The sequence below is a fragment of the Pinus tabuliformis genome, chromosome 5_2 (assembly GCF_031772625.1).
Source record: "Pinus tabuliformis cultivar Carrire ecotype Pingquan chromosome 5_2, CPIR1, whole genome shotgun sequence".
In the NCBI taxonomy this organism is placed as follows: Eukaryota; Viridiplantae; Streptophyta; class Pinopsida; order Pinales; family Pinaceae; genus Pinus; species Pinus tabuliformis.
This window is the reverse complement of record NC_142306.1, coordinates 156,319,796-156,340,627: the sequence shown is the minus strand read 5'-3', so window position 1 is coordinate 156,340,627 and position 20,832 is coordinate 156,319,796. Positions and strand designations below refer to the sequence as shown.

Below are 20,832 nucleotides of genomic sequence, written 5' to 3'. Positions count from 1 at the left end.
GAAGAACCTTAAGAATAAGGAGCTCTATGAATCTCTAAGATTTTTTCTTCACTGCTAGTATTAGATGCTATACTCTCAATATGTATTTGTTCTATTACATGATTTTCTTGAAGAGATATAGAATATTGTTTAGAGCTACCTAAACCTGATGCTCCTTTTTGCAACACATTTCTTTCTTTGATGATTTTTTTAGGGTCATGTACTGGGCAAGCTCGTGGCTTCTGAGGATTTCTCTGAGTATGCCTCACAAACTAAGCCAGAACTATGGAGTGGAGTCGCCAAGAGGTTCGTCCTCCAGTAGAGTCTCCAGATAGATGACTACAACCCAAATAGTGTCCAAAATTTGTCTATCATCAAATCTAGATCTGTGTCATCCCCCAGGGAAGCTGAGCTTCAGTCTCCTCTCCCTGGCAACGGCGCCAATTATGTTAGCAATCCAGGAAACTCTCCTAGGTTGTAGCTCGGAGATGCCTGGCAAAATATAAATCTTCAATATCGTTCCCTGAACTATTGGAATGGATTGGGGTTTGGATCAAGTTAGATAAATATTCAACTCTGTTTTCACTCAAGACATGCATGCACACCCTCAGCTTGACAAGGCTTTCGACCACTAATGCTCAATAGTTTATAGATTTAATGACTAGATGGAGAATCCTGACTGTACCAGCAAATACATACATAAACACATATGAATGTCTAGCTATAGAAAGTAAATGAAGCTTGCAAATCTAATTTATTAGCGCAAAGATAAGATGACAATTATTGGCATTAGATACAAAAGAAAACATGAATAACCTATTCAAGTGCAAGCTTAGAATAGAGGAGAAGATGGGAATTGAACATGTAACAACAAAAGAAGCTTGTATTACTGGAATGAAGATGAGACACTGGGACGAACAGAGTATCCACTGTCTCCAAAAGTTGAACCTATCTTCCTTCGAACTTTCAGCCATTTATAGGATTTTTACAATACTCTCAAACTCTATGAGGCTCGAGATGTCTTAATCTATCCCCTCTGTCTTCTAACTACTTGATGCCGTAACTAGACAAACATGAGCTCAGAGAGCTCTGTTTCTAACAAACACAGTAATCAAATTCTGGTAATTTCGCCACGTTGTCAGGTGGTTCACTTGTGCAAGCGATGTTCCATGATCATTTCTGTTGGTTCGACTGCATCGTGCTGTTGTTTTTTACCTTTTTTGCCATGCATTCTGTTATTTCAGTTCACTGTCCAACTGTCAAAAACACTAACAAAGCCAACAAATTTCCTCCCCGGGTGACTGGTGGGAAGTGGGGTATGGGGGTCGTTGGATGGTGTGGATCGATGGTTGGGATGTTGGTCAAGTGGCAGAGATCGATCTGATCTGAGATCGGAGAATGGAGAGCACAACGGAAAGGAGATGAACCGAGAGTGGACCCGCCGATATTTATGAGTGTGGGAGTATAGTTTTTTGAAGTCCGACTTATGGTTCGGCTGCGGGTTTTCCGTGTTTTCCTTTTTATTGCGATAATTTTATGGTCCCAATTTTTTAAAGGCTTATGACTGAAGCAGAGCAAGATGAGACATGGACATCGAAGCTAAAACAGGGGACATTTCCATTAAAATAACAACACCGCACCTCAGGGCTAACAGGTACAAAATTGATTTCTTATCACATCTCAAAGTTCACCAATGGTGTTCAATGGCTTGAGATTCGAGTATGCCCTAGATGGTAGCTCGAATTACATAGCATGGAAGGATCACATGGAAGAAGTATTAGAGGACAATGGTTTGAAGGACTTCATTGATCAAGAAGTCCCCAAGCCAACAGCAGCTAATGCCCAAGAATTGGCGGAATGGAAGAAATGTGTGGCGAGAGCGAGGAGGATTCTTCTAGAGGGAGTTCGAGACTCCATTTTCAATGTGGAAGACATTTAAGGATCCATATCAGAACAACAACGACCAAAGGAAGCTGGTGCTGAAGGACAAGCTTCGGAAAATCAAGTGTGAAAAGGGCGACACGATCTCTACATATCTGAACAAGCTCACCACCTGTAGAGATGACCTTGGAAGTGTAGGAATCACGACAGCTGATGATGATATGGTGAGTCTTGCTTGCTCGGTCTGTCTAAGAGTTGGCATAGCTACCAAGGCTCAGTGAATGGAAGAGAGAAACTTCTAGATTGGGAATGACTGTGGTCGGATTTGATGCAGGAGGAGATCAGGAGAAGCACCAGAGATGGTTCTTCATCGAAGCATGATGATGAAGAAAATCTAGCCTTAGCGAGTAAGGCAAGGAAAGGGAAAGGGAAGGCTTCCCATTCCAAATCGAGTTCTTCCCATGGTGGGAAGAAGATTGACAAATCTAAAGTGCAATTCTTTAATTGTCATGAGGTGGGCCATTATGCAACAAATTTTCCATTGAATAAATCAAAGAAGGGATCCTCGAAAGGATCAGATGGTGAGACACTGGCCTCACAGTTCGAATTGGATTTTACCCTCATCGAATGCATGGTTTCATTGATGGTGGGTTGTGTTTGGTACCTGGACAGTGGAGCCTCATTCCACATGACCGACGACAAGAGTTTATTCAGTACCTTGGAGGAGAAAGACCTCTAGATGCACATAGAGATGGGAAATGATGGAGAGTACCGTGTTTTAGGTGAAGGTACGGTTGTGTTTCAGAGGGAGCATGGAGCTCCTCTCACCCTGACTGATGTAAAGTATGTGCCTGGACTGAAGAAAAACTTGGTATCAGTTGCGATGTTGGAAGACAAAGGTTATGATGTAGTCTTCAGTAAAGGAAAGGCATTCCTGAGACACATAGCCACGGGTCAGACCAAGAGGATTGGTATTCGAGTGAAGAATCTCTACAAGATGGAGGTAGATGACTGCGCTGCATTAAGGTCCAAAGCAGAATTGGTGCAAAGCCAAGATATTGGCGAGTTATGGCATAGACGGTTGGGCCACTTGCATCATGGGGCCTCGAAGATAATACAACAGATTTCTACCGAACTTCCCAAAGGTAAACTTGAGAAAGTGGACACATGCAAAGGTTGTACCTTGGGTAAGTATGCAAAATCTTCCTTTCAGGATCGAGACAGTCAAGCTAAAGCAATCTTGGAGCGAGTTCATACAAATGTGTGTGGACCATTCTCGACAGCCTCCACCGCTAAACAAAGGTACTATGTTATTTTCATTGATGATTTTTCTCGTAGATGCTGGATCTATTTCATGCAGAAGAAGGATCAAACCTTCTCAAGTTTTTGTGAGTTCAAAGCCTTGGTTGAGAAAGAATTAGGAAAGAAGATCAGGGCCTTGCGAAGTGACAATGGTGGAGAGTATGTCTCTCAAGAGTTTAAGGACTTCTGTGCAGTAGAAGGAATTAAACGGGAGTTGATGGTACCCCATAACCCACAGCAGAATGGGGTGGCTGAGAGGAAGAACAAAATGATTGTGGGGGTAGCTCAGGCGATGCTGCATGGCCAAGGCCTACCACTTCATTTGTGGGCTGAGGCATGCAACATAACAGTTTACTTGCAGAACAGAAGCCCACATCGCATACTTGGGATGAAGACACCAGAGGAAGCTTTCTTTGGGAAGAGACCAGATGTGGGTCACTTCAGGATCTTTGGCTCATCGGTTTATTGCCATGTGACCAAGGATGCCCGGAAGAAGCTAGAGCCGACAACAGAGTTGGGGATACTTGTGGGGTACACTGATACTCCCCACAACTATCGGGTGTATTTGCCTACCAGTCAGAGGACAGTGGTTCGCAGAGATCTTAAGTTCGATGAGTTGAAGGCCATGCGAGTTTCCCTTGAGAGGGAGCTCAAGATGCAGGCAAAGGAGGAACTTTTGGTTCCTAAGGAGGAGGAGCCTCAGACTGATGCAGAGCAACCGCATGTAGAGGTTTCAGGAGTGGAGACATCCACTCATGTAGAGTCTTCCAGAGATGGGCGGAAGCGCATGAGAGAAGTTGACATATTGTTGTCGGATACGAGAGAGAATGTGGGACAACCATCTTCTCAGTGCAGACATAGGAGGTCGCCTGAGCAGTACACTGGTTACATGGCCCTTCTTGGGGAATGTGTAGAGACCGAACCATCTTCCTTTGAGGAAGCAGTGCAGCAGCCAGTTTAGGTTGATGCTATGGTGGAGGAGTATGACTCCATAGTTCGGAACAATGTTTGGGATGTTGTTCCAAGACCAGAGAACAAGTAATTGTGAGTTCTCATTGGCTTTACAAGGTAAAGCATGCTGCTGATGGTAGTGTGGAGAAACATAAGGCAAGGTTTGTTTCTCGTGGTTTCTCACAGATCGAGGGGATCGACTATGATGAGACTTTTTCTCCTGTAGAAAGGTACTCGTCTATCAAATCGATGTTGGCATATCAACACAGATGGGTTGGAAGATCCGTCAGATGGATGTGAAGACTGCATTCCTCAATGGCAAGATTGAGGAAGAGGTGTACATAGGGCATCCAGAAGGATTTGAGACCTTCAATCATGAGTCGCATGTGTGCCAACTCAAGAGAGCTTTGTATGAGCTGAAGCAAGCACCTTGTTCTTGGTACACCATGATCGACAACTACTTCACTGGGTTGGGCTTCACAAAGAGTGAAGCGGATGCGAACTTGTACCACATCATGGTGGAAAGTAAGCAGTTGATCATTATTCTTTATGTTGATGATTTGATATTGATAGGTGATGATCAGTTGATCATGTCTTGCAAGGAGGACCTTGCAAGAGAGTTCGAGATGAAAGACATGGGTCTCATGCACTACTTTCTAGGCATGGAATTGTGGCAGAAGGATGGGGAAGTGTTTATGTCTCAAGGCAAGTATGCCAATGAGATACTTATGAGATTCCACATGGAGAAGCGCAACCCATGCAGACTCCTCTAGCAGGTGATTGGAGGAAGGAGGATGCTACTTCAGGTGAGGTAGTAGAAGCTACTGTGTATCAGCAGCCTGTGGGTTCATTGATGTATTTAGTGAACACACAACCAAATTTGTGCTTTGCAGTGAACCAACTAAGTCAAGCTATGGTTCAACCTACCAAGCTGTTTTGGAAGGCAGCAAAGCATGTTTTGAGATACCTCAGAGGCACATCTAAGTATGGATTATGGTACAGATGGTCAGAGGGAGTGAAGCTTCAAGGCTTCACAGATGCAGATTGGGCAGGGAGTCCATTAGATCGGAAGAGCACATCAGGAGGAATTTTCAACCTTGGTTCAGCTGCAGTTTCTTGGTACAGCAGGAAACAGAGGTCAACTGCACTTAGCTCAGTAGAGGCTGAATACATGGCTGCAAGTCAGGCAACATGTGAGGCCATTTGGATGCGGAAAATTCTAGTTGGTTTGTTTGATTAGAGGATGGATCCAACTGTGATCTATTGTGATAATTAGAGTTGTATCAAACTCTCTGAGAATCTAGTATTTCATGACAGGTCTAAGCATATCGACATTCGATATCATCATCTCAGAGACTGTGTGGAGAGGAGGATCATGTTGTTGCAGTATATTTCGACCGAGGAGCAAGATGCTGACATTTTGACTAAGGCATTTTCAAAGTGTAAATTCGAGTTCCACAGAGACAGGATCGGGGTGGCATATAATCCCTTTCTTTTTGAGAGGGAGTGTTGAAAATAGCAACAAGAAATGCTAAAAATAAAAATGCTATAAATAACATTGCTATAGATAACATTTCAGGATATATTCCAATTTTAATTTGTCCTTGAATTAAAATTAAAATTTAGTCTCATCAGCTATTTGAAAAATAATTAATTAATTCATCTTGAGTTAATTAGTTGGTGAAAATCAAACATGAAGTCTTTGTGAAGACATGCAACAATTATCCCTTTGATTGAGGAAGTTATCCCTTAATTAAGGAGATAAGGATGAGTTGTAATTAGTTAGCTCAGTTAACTGAGTTAAGTCCAGTTAAAGTAGTTCCAAAAAGTTTGTGGAACTAATTGTGAGTTCAGTTAGTTAATGCATGCATGCATGCAACTAGTGTTCTCCAGATAACTGAATATTCTCTCACAAATAACTCATGCATGCCAGTTCAGACAAAGACCTAGTTGAGATTAAAGGCAGGGACAATGTATTATCAGTTGCTAGAATATTCCCATGTGAATATCTTTTGCATGCAGAAGGAATTCATTCCTTGAGGATTGTGCAGTTATTACAGAGGTCAGAGTAGTGTGTGAGATGAGAATCACACAGATGGCAGCTAGAGGACCCAAGAGAAACTGCGCAAGGAAATAGGAGGCTTGGAGACTGAAGGAAGGCATATGTGTTGTCTATTCTGTCTATAAGCAACAGTGACGGATTGTACTGAGAGCTGGATAGCTTGACAGCTAAAGCTTTGTGTAATCCTGAGATATTTTCCACTTGTATGATAATACAGATAGCGGGGTTTTTAGCTGAGGCTTTCCCCAGAGTATTCTTCTGTGTTTCATGTGTGATTGAATCTTCTTCTCTATTATATGTGTTCTGGTTGATCTTACTCAAAATCGATTAAGCTTCTGCAAGTTTGATTGTAGAAGTAGATTAAGTATTTTGCTTTAGTACATTGCATAATTAGTTTAATCTACAGTGAGAATTTCTACAAAATGTTTAATGGTTGAAATTCTAATTAATTAGGTCAAATTATGATTTTCGTGTTTTAATTTCTTTTATTTATTTATTTATTTTGAATTTTCTAATTTTTTTAAAATGGATAATTTTTTTTTTTTTTAGATATAGGTTTAATGGTCTAAATTCTAATGAATTAGGTCAAATTATGATTTTCTAGAATCTTTATTGAATTTCAAATATAATTTTCTTTATAAAAAGAATGGTTTTTTTTCTTCTACTTATTAACCTTTTTTTACTTCTTTTCATTCAAATTTAAGGAAGATAGTATAACAGGCCTTACATTATAGCTAGTGCAATTTCATGGTACGACTAACAATATTTATCTACATCCCATTTTATTGACCACGACTATAAGAGACGAGAAAGTCTATAATCTCTTGTATTTTGGAAAGGATAAATGCCATTCAGTGACACATGAGTCTGGTGTTTCCACTATATGTGTGTATGATAGAAGCAATGGCACTATGCTATACAAATGGATTCATTGATGTGTTGTTATATGTAGAACACTTTAGTGATGCTATGACGATGTAAAACCTCAGCATCTGAACAACTATGTCTATGTGATCTACAATTGATATCATTACTGTGATAATATATAGTGACACTCAAGCGATTAAAAAAGGCTCTAAAACCACATAATAACTATAACACAACTTACTATGTGGTCAACAATCACTCTCACGATTCTAATATAGTATAAAGGGTTACTCAAGTGAGATTATGAATTTGTAAAACTACATAATAACATTGGCACAACTTCTTGTATGTAGTCAACAATCACTATTTAACTCACCATGATAATATAGAACAATGCACCATTAACATGATGAAGCTATAAAACCACTCATTAACATCCATACAACTTCCTCTATGTGGTTGACAATCACTATCTTGACTGCAACAAGATAAAGTGACACTCAAGCGATGTTATGACATAATGTGAAACTACATAATAACACCAAACACAACTTCCTGTAAGCACTTGAAAATCAATTTCCTCGATGGGATTGTATAGAGTGACATTCACACAATACTACAAATTTGTAAAATCACATAACAACATTCACACAACATCATATATGATTCATAAATTGGCATAGATATTCCTTTAGAAAAATTTATCGCTATTACTCTTACAAGATTTTACAAAATCTTTGTTATGCATGTTTACTTAAGATTAAAATTTAATATTACGCCATTAACACTCAAAACATTGAGAACAAAATAAAAGAAGTTAAAACAAACACCACACCATCCACACTATGAACACAAGATGCATCGTAGGGAACACAATATGGAAAAAATCGATAAGAAGCTAAGGAATGTTCATTGCTCTTTCTTTTACATATGAAGTGCAAATCCAAGGAGAGATGAACTCACTATAAAGTGCAATAAACACTATTATTGGTATAGTTGTTAGAGGTCATCTACCTAGTCTTTCTCATAACATGCCATTCCCTTGCTCTGCACAACTATGGAACAATAATCAATACAACAAGCATAAAACTTCTATGAGCTCATCCCCTTACTCTACACAACTATGGAACAATAATTAGTACAACAAGAATGAAACCTTTCATTCCCTTGAAACCTAGTGTATAACATGTCTTAATAGTAGTCTAGGGTTAGTGTTAAGGTTTGTGCATGCCTCAACTCCCAATTAGGATAATGATTCTAAACCCTCTAGCATCTTCTTGAAAGTCCACATGTGAATAGCTCCACATATATGAGTAATGAGAGTTGACAAGGGGTCCACTTGGTACCATGGCATAGAACTCACGGGAGACATAACTTCCTCATATGGACTTTGATTGAGGTGATATTTTCACCCTTGGAAAGCTCTAGAATTGTAGAAAAATGTTGTAAGAGTGGGGACTTCCTCTGATGATAAAGTTTTGATCCCTTGAAATAGTCATTTAATGCTCCAAGCAAACTCCAAAAGTTTTAGGAACCCAAACTATCAAAGTAAGACCTACCCCTAAAATGGACCCTGTAAGTCAAAAGATCTAATTGTTTACTAGGAAAGTACTAAACTAGAAGACAAATTATATGGTGAAAAATAGGACATGCAAAAAAATGTTGTAACTATGAGGACTTCCTTGAGTGACAAAGTTTTGATCTCCAAAATGGTCATTCAATGCCTCAAACAAACTCCAAAAGTTTTAGGAACCGAAATTACCAAAATAAAAGTTACCTTTAAAATGGACCCTACAAGTCAAAAAATCCAATTTTACTCAAAAAGTACCAAAATAGAAGACAAATTATATGATGAAAAATAAGACATCTTCTAAAATGGGCCCTATAAGTTAGAATGTACCAAAATTTTAGGAAAATTTTATAGTGATCTAGGTGAAATCATATTTTTTTCAAAATAATGATAAAACCTATCATAACTTAGTTGTCAAACTAACAATAAAGACATAGATCATTCAATATTATTAATGAATCACCCTTATTTAAAAAAACCATTAACCTTGAAATTAAGAACTAAATCAAAAATATATAATAATATTAACCCTGAAATTAATGAGTAAATAAAAAATATATAATCAATATTTATTTTCTCATAAATAACAAAATTATACATTTTATCAGAAATACTTGTGATCAACAATCACCATACTGACTGTGTGATACTACCTAGGAACATTGAAACAACATTATAGAAATCTAACTGCACATGATAACATCCACACAACATCCACTGATAATAAAATAAAGGGATTGTTCTGGGAAGTATGACATGTGAATCAGTGAGTCAAGGGTTTTTGCTAACCACATTAAATTCAACAAATTTACAAATATTTTTTTAGTTCAATTTAATTAAGCTTATTGGAACGAAAAATTATAAGGAAAAAGCTTACTATGTTGTTTCAATAAAAAATAGCGAAATTTATATCACGCCAACAAAGTTCAGTGTTATAATGTGTATATTGTCCTCGTGCGAGGAATGATATTTATTTGGGATAAATTAAAAGCGTTGGTATATTTAATTTTGTTTGTGAGTTTATCTTTTAAAGGTAATGTTTCACTTTATTTTATTATTTTTTTAAAATTGGGATTTTAATAATTTTAAAATGGACAAAAATATTATAGATAAAGGTTTTACGGTTGAAATTTTAATGAATTAAGTGAAATTATGATTTCCATTTTTTTTATTGGATTAAAAACAAAATTTTCTCGTTTGTCTAGTTATTAATTTTCAATGATTTATTAAAGAGTGGGTTTTTTTTACTTATTACTTTCATTGATTTATTTTTCTTCAAGTTTAGGGGTGTTGAGAAATCACTAGGGTAAAATTTTAAGAAATTTTCTCGTTTGTTTAGTTATTAATTTTCAATGATTTATTAAATAGTGGGTTTTTTTACTTATTATTTTCATCTTCAAGTTTAGGGGTGTTGAGAAATTACTAGGGCAAAATTTTAAGGTTGATTTATTTTACTTGATAATTGCTTGTGAATATATGTTAGCTTTTTATTATTTTTATTATGTTCTCTTTATCAAACGATTATCAAAATATAAACATGAATATCACAAGAAGACAATGAACACAAGATATAGGCTTCAAGCCAAGGCAAAACCCCACAAGGGGGAAAATCCAATCAACTCTTCTCTTCTCATAGAATCAGGTCAAAGTGAAAAATCCAAGACTAAGACCTCCCACGTGACCCAAGTCAACCCTCCTTTCAAATTATTCCAACAAGCAAATGTCACTTCAAGTCAATGATGGTTAACCCTTCCTCAAATTTGGTCAAACCTGACATTTTTGGACTCACAATTACTTTTGAAATTTTTGGCCCATTTAGTAGCCTGAAATCTCGCACGTGATAGAAACTAGGGCAAAATATAGCACGTGTGGCATAATTTTCTTCCTCCTTGAATTTTGTTCTCTCTTTTGACTTTAGTGCTTTTCCTTGACTTCTTTGTCGATTTTCCTCTGTTTATGGCACATAAATTAGAGTTTCTTGCTTGTCCTAAAATGAGGTTGAATTGGATTGTATATATACACATCCAGGACGTCAAATAGGTCCCTTCCAGGGCTGACTTGATCTTATGGGGACAAAATTGACTACTTTGACTCAAATAAATTTATTTTTCCTCTTTCTTTCAAAAGTCAAAATGGGACTTGATTCCAATACATTACATTGACGCATGACAAATATTATTTTGACTCAATAAACTCTAGAAGCATGAAGAACATGCTTCACTAATGAAATAATAATAATAATAACAATTTTTTTTCTTCTTTTGCTTTTTTTTTTTATGAAATATAAGATAATACAAGTACAATGATAATAATGAAGACCGAATCTAGCTACATTTTTTTCAACACTCCCTCTTAACTAGGGAAGTATTCATAATTACACAATCAGATACAAGGATACTCTCAAATTGAAATACTCTCATAAGAAGAGTCGAATTGATAAGCCATCATCAAACACCAACATCATAACCAACATTGTTAATTAGCAAAATAGCAAGGCCTTGAATGACAAGTTCTAACTCTACATTTGGACACCAACACTGCAACCTCTTCAAGGCACATAGTCCATCTAGATGTTCACTAGGAAGGTCCTTAGAGGACTAATCTGATCTTGGACTCCCAATCCTAAAAGAATATCGGTCCTCTTTGACTACTCTTATCTTAGATACCTTGTCTTATCCTCAAAGAGTATCGTTCCACGAGACTACTACATATTTTGGATTCCAAATCCTCAAGAAGTATCAATCCCACTACTCTTATCTTAGATACCCTGTCTTATCCTCAAAGAGTATCGGTCCACGAGACTACTACCTATTTTGGATTCCAAATCCTCAAGAAGTATCAGTCCCAGTTGCTTATCCAATCTTCCATTCTCCCTACCAGTGCCTTCACTAGACTTACGACTATTAGTCCTGGCTTAGTGCATGACACATGGATAATAAGGTGTCCCACATCACTCCCTCTCAACTAGGGAGGTAGTCCTTACTCCCTCTCAAGCATGGAGACATCATCACAATCCTTAGCTTGTCTCAATCATCAACTACTTATTCTTCAGTGGAGATCTTAGTAGTAGATGCAAGGGCTCCTATCTCGCACCAACATACCATACCTGAGATTCGACCTTCTTGGATGTCATGGAGCCAAACTCTTTCACAATCTATCTTTGTGGCAGGGTTCTTGCCATCAACCTTTTATATCACTTTCCAACAACCATCATTTGCAGTATCTTTTTCATCAAAAATATATTGTTAAACCAATCAATGTAAAGCTAATCATAGCTCCCTCTGTCCATGTGGGAAAGTGAACTTATTTTATATCAACATTGAATTCATCATGCCATCAAGTGATTAACAATCCTTTCCTGCATTTATGGTGTACACACTTCTGCCATATATTCTTTCAAGAAGTCATACCATATCCAAACATTTGTTCTCAACATCAGAATTTCCATATCTTAGTAGCCTCTAGTCAAGGTGTCAAATTCAACTACTTTCTCTCTCTGAGGTCAATATCCCTTTGCCTAGTCTATCTCAATATTGCACTCAGAGTTCTTCTTCATTCTCTTCAGCTTTTAATCACCAATAAATGTGTTCCCGAACCAATCAACAAGTTTCAATATTGTATCCATTAGAGTCTTTGCAACTCCCTTTGACCATATTGGATGTTGATCAATGTTTCCATGTGTACTGCCCATCTATCATGATATTATCTATCGAATAACCATATAGAAGAGTCCTAACTTTTCATTCTAACCAAGATATACCGTGCTCATACTTACAATTTTTTTGCATCCAACTCTTCCTACAATATTTTCCAGATAACTCGTCTTTTGAAAAAACAACTTCTTTCTTTGAAGATGATGATATTACTTCTCTAATATGAGAAATGCTTCGATTATGCCTTCATGTTGCTTCTTGACTATCTTAATACTTTCAAACTTCTAGACTGCTCCATAATCTTCTAGTGGAATATATTCTTGTCATGTCACAATGATTCTTTCATATACTGAAGAAACTTCTATATTGAGGGTTTTGTTACAATCGAGGATCCCTGTGATCCTTTGCTAAATGAATGCTTCTATAACATCATGATGTCAAGTAGTTTTTTACATCAACTGTGAAGTGCTAGATGGTCCAAATCCTTCTATCCTTGCCTTGTTAAATGATTGCTTTCAATAAAATGAAACTGACTATGTAGACTCCAATTCTTCCAATGCTATATGATCCTTTCCGTGATGCCATAATTTACAAAATTCCAAGAATATTCTATAAATGTAGCTTCATGAGCTAATATAACTGCCATCTTCTAATAAAAGAGAAAACAAATTACTAGTAGACCTGGTAGTGGTGGAGTTTTTCAATAATAGAGATCCTTATGATTTTCATTCTTCGACTTATTTTCAGGTTCTTCATTTTCTTCAACAATGTGAGCTACACTCCTTTCCTTCCTCTTATTATTTTTCCTGTTTTGGGGATCCTTGGGACAATCCCTTCTAAAGTGTCAATATCTGTTGCACCCAAAGCATTGTACTTTGGACATATCTTGTCTTCCACATGGTTTATTTTTTTTGTTATTATTATACTTTCAATGAGGTTCAAATCTTCCAAACTTTCCATTCTTCTTCTTTGATATAGCAGCAAAAGCTTGATATTTTTTGTTGTTTGCTTTGGTGTCATCCTTGGATTTCAATCTTGTTTCTTCTAGAATACACAAATCCCACAACTCATCGAATTTTGGAGTGTCCTTTCTTGAATAGATGCTAGTCAGAAAACTACTTCATTCTGAAGGTAAAGCATTGAGTACACAAGTAGTTAATTCAAAATCAGAATTTGCTTCTCCAAGCCCTTATAATTGATCCTTCAATTGTGAGTTTTTTGTAAGATATGAGGCCAAGTCTTCATCTTTCAATAACCTTGTTTTGTAAAGTTGATTTCTCAAAGATATTTTTTAATATGTAATACTGACTACACATAGTTTTACCAATTTCTCATATATTCCTTTAGATGTGCCCAAATATACCACAAAGGGGATAAGATGGTCTTTGATGGACTTAATGAGAATCCTTTGAGCCCTAATTTCTCATTTATTGTACTTGGCTAATTTTGGAGTCTTACCCTTCTATGATTCTGTAACTTTTCCTAAAACGTGGTTGATGACTTCATTTTCTATGAGCACCAAATCATTTTTCTTCTTCCACGCTTGAAAGTTTGATGACCCATTGGGTTTGTTGCCTTCCTTACAAAGTGAAGTCATTTGATTTGAAAATTGAGACATAGAGATTAATATAGTACTTACTTGTCAAAAGAGTGTCCTGCTTGATAATGATGTCTCCAAATATCTTGATGCTCCCAAGATTTCCAAGAGTCTTAAAATGATGACTTCTAAGATGGCTGGTGCAATAATAACTTCAGACTGCTTCAAAGATGAATGGTGATGCTTTCAAGAGCGTAGATGATGTTTCCAAGAATCTTGATGCTTCAAATATCTTCATAGATATCTTCCAATATGAATAATGATCAAAGAGCTTCCAAGAGAGAGAGATTGGTAAGATGATGATCTTCTTCTAAAACGATGATGAGTAACCAAGAGCCTTCAATAATAAAGAGAGATATGGATACTTGATGTAGTAGTCTTCCTTTCAGATGAATGATGTTTTTTAAGTTTTCTTCCTTAAGCCCTTCCTTATGTCCTTTGCAAATGATGTCCTCCAAAGTAGCTCGGATGAATTTCTTCCACATACGCTAACAAGAGTGATCTTCAAGATGCATTTTCCTCACCTTAGCTCTAATACCATGTTGAGAAATCATTAGGGTATCCTTTTATGGTTGATTTCTCTTACTTGATAATTGCTTGTGAATATATGTTAGTTTTTTATTACTTTTATTATGTTCTCTTCATCAAACAATTACCAAAACATAAACATGAAGATCACAAGAAGACAATGAACACAAGATATAGTTAACTTTATGGTATGCCTAACAATATTAATCCACAATCACAACTATAAGAGGCCAGAGAAAGTCTATAATCTCTTGTATTTTAGAAAGAATAAATGACATTCAATGATACGCTAGTTAGGTGTCTCCACTATGTGTGTGTATGATAGAAGCAATGGCACTAAGTTATACAAATGGATTCATTGATGCATTACTATATGTAGAACACTCTAATGATGCTATGATGTTGTATAACCTCAACATCTTGACAACTATATCTATGTGGTCTACAATTGGTATTATTATTGTGATAGTATATACTGACACTCAAGCGATTTCATGAGGCTCTAAAACCACATAATAACTATAATACAACCTACTCTATGTGGTAAACAATCACTCTCATGATTCTAATATAGTATAGAGGGCTATTCAAGTGATATTATGAAGCTATAAAATTGCACAATAACATTGGTAAAACTTCATTTATGTAGTCAACATTCACTATTTATATCACCACGATAATATAGAAGAATGCTCCATTAACACTATGAAGCTATATAATCACTCATTAACATCCATACAACTTCCTCTATGCCGTTGAGAATCACTATCCAGACTACAAGAAGATAAAATGATACTCAAGCAATGTTATGACATTGTAAAACTACATAATAACACCCACACAACTTCCTCTAACCACTTGAAAATCATTTTCATCACTAAGATAATATAAAGTGACATTCACGCAACACTACAAGGTTGTAAAATCACATAATAACATTTGCACAACATTGTATATGATTCATAAATTATCGTAGGTATCTCACTAGAAGAATTTATTAGCATTGCTCCTATAAGATTTTACAAAAGCTTTTTTATGCATGTTTACTTAAGATTAAAATTTAATATTACGCCATTAACACTCAAAACATTGACATACATCCAGAATAAAATAAAAATAAAATAAGTTAAAACAAATACTATGTCATCCACACAATGAACACAAGATGCACCCTAGGGAACCCAATATGGAAAAAATCGATAAGAAGTTGAAGACTGTCCACTGCTCTCTTTTTTACACATGAAATGCAAATCCAAGGAGATATGAACTCACTATAGAGTATAACAAACATTGTGATTTGTATAGTCGTTAGAGGTTTTCAACTTCCTTAGTCTTGCTTAGAATATTTCATTCCCTTGCTCTACAAAATTATGGAACAATAATCAATACTACATGATCCGTAAATTGCTGTGGATATTCCACTGGACAATTCGTCACAATAGATCTGATAATATTATATTAAAAAAATATGAGATTCTACACTATTACAGTTTTATTTAATTTCTAGATCTGTAGATTTTACTATAATTAGTGCATGCATGCGAATATAAATTATGCAGAAAAGTAGAGAACAAATAAAACAAGCTCACACACACATAAGCCACAATATATTCTCTCTGGGAAACCCTTTCGGGAGAAAACCCAACTGGAAGTGAGGTCGCTTCTTTGCTCTCTTTCTCTGTCTGGAAATATGGCTGTAGATACAAAGAAGTAATGTCTGCGGCCTGTGGGCTGCTACAGTGCACAGACCCTCTCTATGTGCTCTACCTCCTATCTCTCCTGGCTATCTTTACTCAACTATGGAACAAAATGCTCTCGAAAGAATGGAATGTCTCTTCCTCCTAGTGGCTTGGTTATAACACAGCACAATAGCTTACTAGTGGTTAAGTTTGACTACATCAACTCTTAACTAGAGTTACAAAATAGACACTTCTAGAGTCTTTTACGTCACTAACACATGGCTAGCCCATTTTCCATGAATAATGGGGGCTGACGTGATATCCTCCCAAATTATAGGTGTGAAAACATCAAGGTCAACTTCTGAGTGGCATAATTTTTTGCATACAGACTCCGATTGTCGCGGTTCTTGCGCCGTTGGAAAGCATGTTGTGTGTAGAATAGCATAAAAAGTGTGACACTTTGTGACAAAGTTTTACCCCCAAAAAACGTCGTTTGATGCCTCAAAACGCTCCTAGAAGGTTTTGGACCCCATTTTTCCAAACTGGGTCCCTCTAGTAAAAACAGTCCTATGAGCTGATTCCTCCACTTTTTCCACTCCAAATTCATCGAGATGGATGACAAACAATATAGTGATCCAATTTAAATCACAACAACGATATAACCTCTATGATCCCATCTCCTTACTATTAACAACTATGGAACAATAATCAATCCAACAAGAATGAAGCCTTTCATTTTCTTGAGACGTATTGTTTAACACGTCTTAATAGTAGTCTAAAGTTAGTGTTAGGGTTTTTGCATGCCTCAACTCTCAATTAGGGTAAGGGTTCTAGGCCCTCTAGCATCTTCTTGAAAGTCCACATGTGACTAACTCAAAATGTATTTGTAATGGGAGTTGACATGGAATCCACTCGATACTGTGGTCGTTAAAAGCATAGAACTCAGGGGAGACATAACTTCCTCATATGGATTTTGATTGAGGTGACATTTGCACCCTTGGAAAGCTCTAAACTTGTAGAACAATGTTGTAACAATTAGGGACTTACTCCAATGACAAAGTTTCGATCCCCAAAATGATCATTTAATTGTCCAAACAAACTCAATAGCTTTAAGAACCCAAATTATCAAAGTAATACCTACCCCTAAAATGGACCCTACAAGTCAAAAGATCCAATTTTTTACTTAGAAACTACCGAAATAGAAGACAAGTTATATGGTGAAAAATAGGACATGCAAAACAATGTTGTAACTATGAGGACTTCCTTGAGATACAAAGTTTTGATCTTCAAAACAGTCATTTAATGCCCCAAACAAACTACAAAAGTTTTAGAAACCCAAATAACGAAAATAAAACATGCTTTTAAAATGTACCCTACAAGTTAGAAGATCCAATTTTACTAAAAAAAAGTACCAAAATAAATGATCAATTATGAAAACAAATTATATAATAAAAAACCAGACATCCTTGGGCCCTTCAAATTAGAATGTACCAAAATAAGAGATAAATTATACAATGATCCAGAGATAATCATATTTTTTTCAAAATAATAGGAAAATTATCACAACTTAATTATCAAATTAACAAGGATCATTGAGTGCTATTAATAAGTCACCTTTATTAAAAAAACCACCAAACCTAATATTAAGAACGATATCATATCCAAAATATATGTGATGGGCAATCACCATACTCGGTGTGTGATACCATCCAGGAACACTAAATAGCAGTATAAAAATCTAACACCACCTAATAATAGCCACACAACTTCATGTATGTGGTGGACAATCGCTTTCGTACCATATCTCTATGGATACTGAGCAGTAAAAATGCCACTCAAGTTCCAAAGTTTTATTGTGAAACAAAGGAAGAAAATCGGGAATGGGAGATTCGGATCATGTTTGCCCATTCTGGGTGACGACGGTGCGCTCACTGGTCGGCCTCACATTTTTCGGAGTCTACTGGTAATAAAATAAAGGGTTTGTTCTGGGGGAGAATGGCAAGTGAGTCAGTGGTGACGCGACACAGGAGAACGTCCGCAGACAGCGTCAGTACACACTCACATGTGAATGCACGTACAGGGAATTGCATGCCAAGCCAAAAAACTGGCTGAATAATACATTATTATACTATTCTCCGCCCAGGCTCCCACCATGGTTCTACCAAACACAAGTTCAGAGGTAGAGAAACGGACAAAAGGCCACACAAACCCTCACATGGACCATGGAGCCCCCTGCCCAGTCCCTGTGTCTCGTTGTGCCCTGCACTGCTCCCGTGATTTCTCAATCTGTCAGTCCACACTCTGTCAAATTCCGTCGATTTGTGATATTCCAGACTGTCCAGCTTTAACCAGAGATTCACTAATTTCACCCCCAACTTGGGTCAGGGTTTGCTGCTACTAATTTGGAAAAAATGTGAGACTAAGCCCTACAGAATAAACTAAACCAACTCGTCAAACAGAGATTAGTAGAGAGGAGCGTTGATGAAAGGGGAGGGGGGGCAGAGTACAGACTGAAGTTGGTGAAGGAGATCAGATAGTAAAGAAGAAGCAGAATGAGGGAAGGGCAAAGAGTTGCAGAGGGTTTGGGTTTCTTGATCTTGATTTTAGCTGGAGCAGCCGTGAGTGTGAATTCCATGAGTGGGAATGATGAGCAGTGGGGTTTAATCAACTCTACACAGCCTTTAATGGCGGGAAGGGGTTCCAGTGGCACTATTCCTGCATTGCCAGTACAATCCGAGACTGCATCATGCGAGCTTGACCTATCAGACGAGCTGTTTGGTGGAGTGAAGGAGGCATGTGGAGGGTCAGGAAAGGATGCAAGCTCCATTGATAGAAGCAGATGCTGTCCTGTCGTTGCAGCTTGGCTATATGCAGCACATGCCCGGAATGCCTTGAAAGCCCCTTCTCCATCCCAATCCCCTTATTTGGTGTCTTCGACTTCTTCATCTTTGGTTGATATGCCTGTGCTCCCGGACGATTCTCTGACATGTGCAAACACTCTGCAGAATGCTTTCAAGAACAGGGGAATCAATATTCCTCAGCCGAATGCTTCCTGCGATCCTACATTGTGTGTCTGTGGTATTAGGCTGCACCAAATGAGCAATTTGAACTGTCCAGAGAGTGACTTTGGCAGCTCAAAAATGCATAACAATTCTTCCAGAGTGTCTGGTTTCAAGATGTTGGAGAGAAGCTGTAAGAATCCTTCTTATGCAGGGTGCTCAATGTGTTTGAATGCTCTTCATAAGGTGATTATTTGAAAAAATTTAGTGGTTAAATTTTTAATAATCTTAATTTAAAATTTTGTTAGTGATAGTTTTGAATCAGGAGGGTTGAGTTTTGAATCTTATAGTTTATATAATAGTTTAACCGGTTGAACATATCAGGATTATAGAGAATATCCCAAAATTTTATGGATGGTGGCGAGGTCAAACCATTGATTTCACTGCTATTCATCAATTTACACAATATTTCATTTGGATATCCAATTTAGTTACCTGGAATCTTATCAATGATATCTTCAGAATGAGAATGATTAAGGTTAGACAAATATCTAGGTCGGTTAAATAACTATGGATATTTAAAGTTTTCCCCTGTTCTTGCAGCTTAACATGACGAAAATGGAAGAAACTGATGTGACCCAGAGAACTAGCAGGATGTACATTAGGGATTGTGAACTTATGGGCCTGATTTGGTTACTGGGTAAGAACAAAACCTCGTACATTCCAACAGTTTCTGCAGTATTGAGAGCTATAATGTACAGCAGCAATTATTCTGAATGTAGCCCTGACAAAGAGAACATGCCTCTGGCCGTGGATTCTACCCAGCTGGATGTTCAGTCCGCAGCCACGGCCTCCATTCTCACAACATTCGTCACTGCCTGTACCGTATGGAAAGTGGCTGCATTCATCTTGGTCCTGCTGCTGCTAGAACTCTAAACCTCGAAAATGTGGATCACGTCTATGGGGCTTTTTAGGCTCAGACCTAGATACCCAAAAAGCACTACTTGTAGGTATTTGTAGCTGTAAAACTATGAACGTATGGAATCAGTGGCCGCAGATAATTATTATTCTATGACTTCTTGTGCATTTAAAGCTGAACTTGACTTTGGAGTACCCATGTTGATTGCAGTAAATATGAGAAAGTCTTCTCCAATAAATGAAAAATATCATTGATGGCTTCAGTCTTTAAAGGTACAGCAGTATCATGTTGTGACACCTATTTGGGGCTGTCTGCATCTTGGGGGACTTTGACAGATCATCTACTTCCTCCTCTAGCCTTTTTAATGCTCAGCTCATGCCTGGAATATGCCCATTTGCTATTCCTCTGAATGGATGGCCCCTAGTTATTTGTATCCTTTCTTTCATTCAATGCTCAGTAAATTTTCTCCTGCTTTATGGTTCAAAAACTCGAACTCAGTATCCTGCCGAACTCTGCAAATTCTGGTCATGGATTGTTACGTTGGTGAAATTCAGAGCCAGCATTATGTAGTCTGTGCCTCGTAGGCCAGTGTTACAAAAATACAACTAGCAGTATATATTGCAATCAATGCTATATGACAGAATGCATATTGATAATATTGCAATTAATGCTATATTACAGCATACCGATTGAATGCCTATTGATATATATTGCAATTAACGATATATTACAGCATACAGACTGAATGCCTATTGATATATATTCAATATATTGCAATCAATAGCTGCTGATTGATTGGCAAGGTGGTTTTTTGTTTTCCTTATATATTTCACAAGATTTATAAG

At 37.1% G+C, this 20,832-nt stretch overlaps 1 protein-coding gene across 1 annotated transcript; it reads left to right on the top strand.

The window, feature by feature from the left end:
• The first annotated feature begins 17,952 nt into the window (after positions 1–17,952).
• On the top strand, positions 17,953–20,615 carry LOC149157993 (putative GPI-anchored protein At4g28100). Its single transcript, XM_089436077.1, has 2 exons — positions 17,953–19,314; positions 19,672–20,615. Exons 1-2 carry the CDS (start codon positions 18,622–18,624, stop codon positions 20,002–20,004), a joined length of 1,026 nt encoding a protein of 341 aa, XP_089292203.1. The 5' UTR covers positions 17,953–18,621; the 3' UTR covers positions 20,005–20,615.
• The last annotated feature ends 217 nt before the right edge of the window (positions 20,616–20,832 follow it).

What these genes read in the sequence shown, in the direction of transcription:
- LOC149157993 (XM_089436077.1), top strand. Translation starts at nt 18,622, where the DNA reads ATGAGGGAAGGGCAAAGAGTTGCAGAGGGTTTGGGTTTCTTGATCTTG. An exon ending in GTTTGAATGCTCTTCATAAG is followed by an intron (nt 19,315 to 19,671) that starts GTGATTATTTGA and finishes CTGTTCTTGCAG; the next exon opens with CTTAACATGACGAAAATGGA.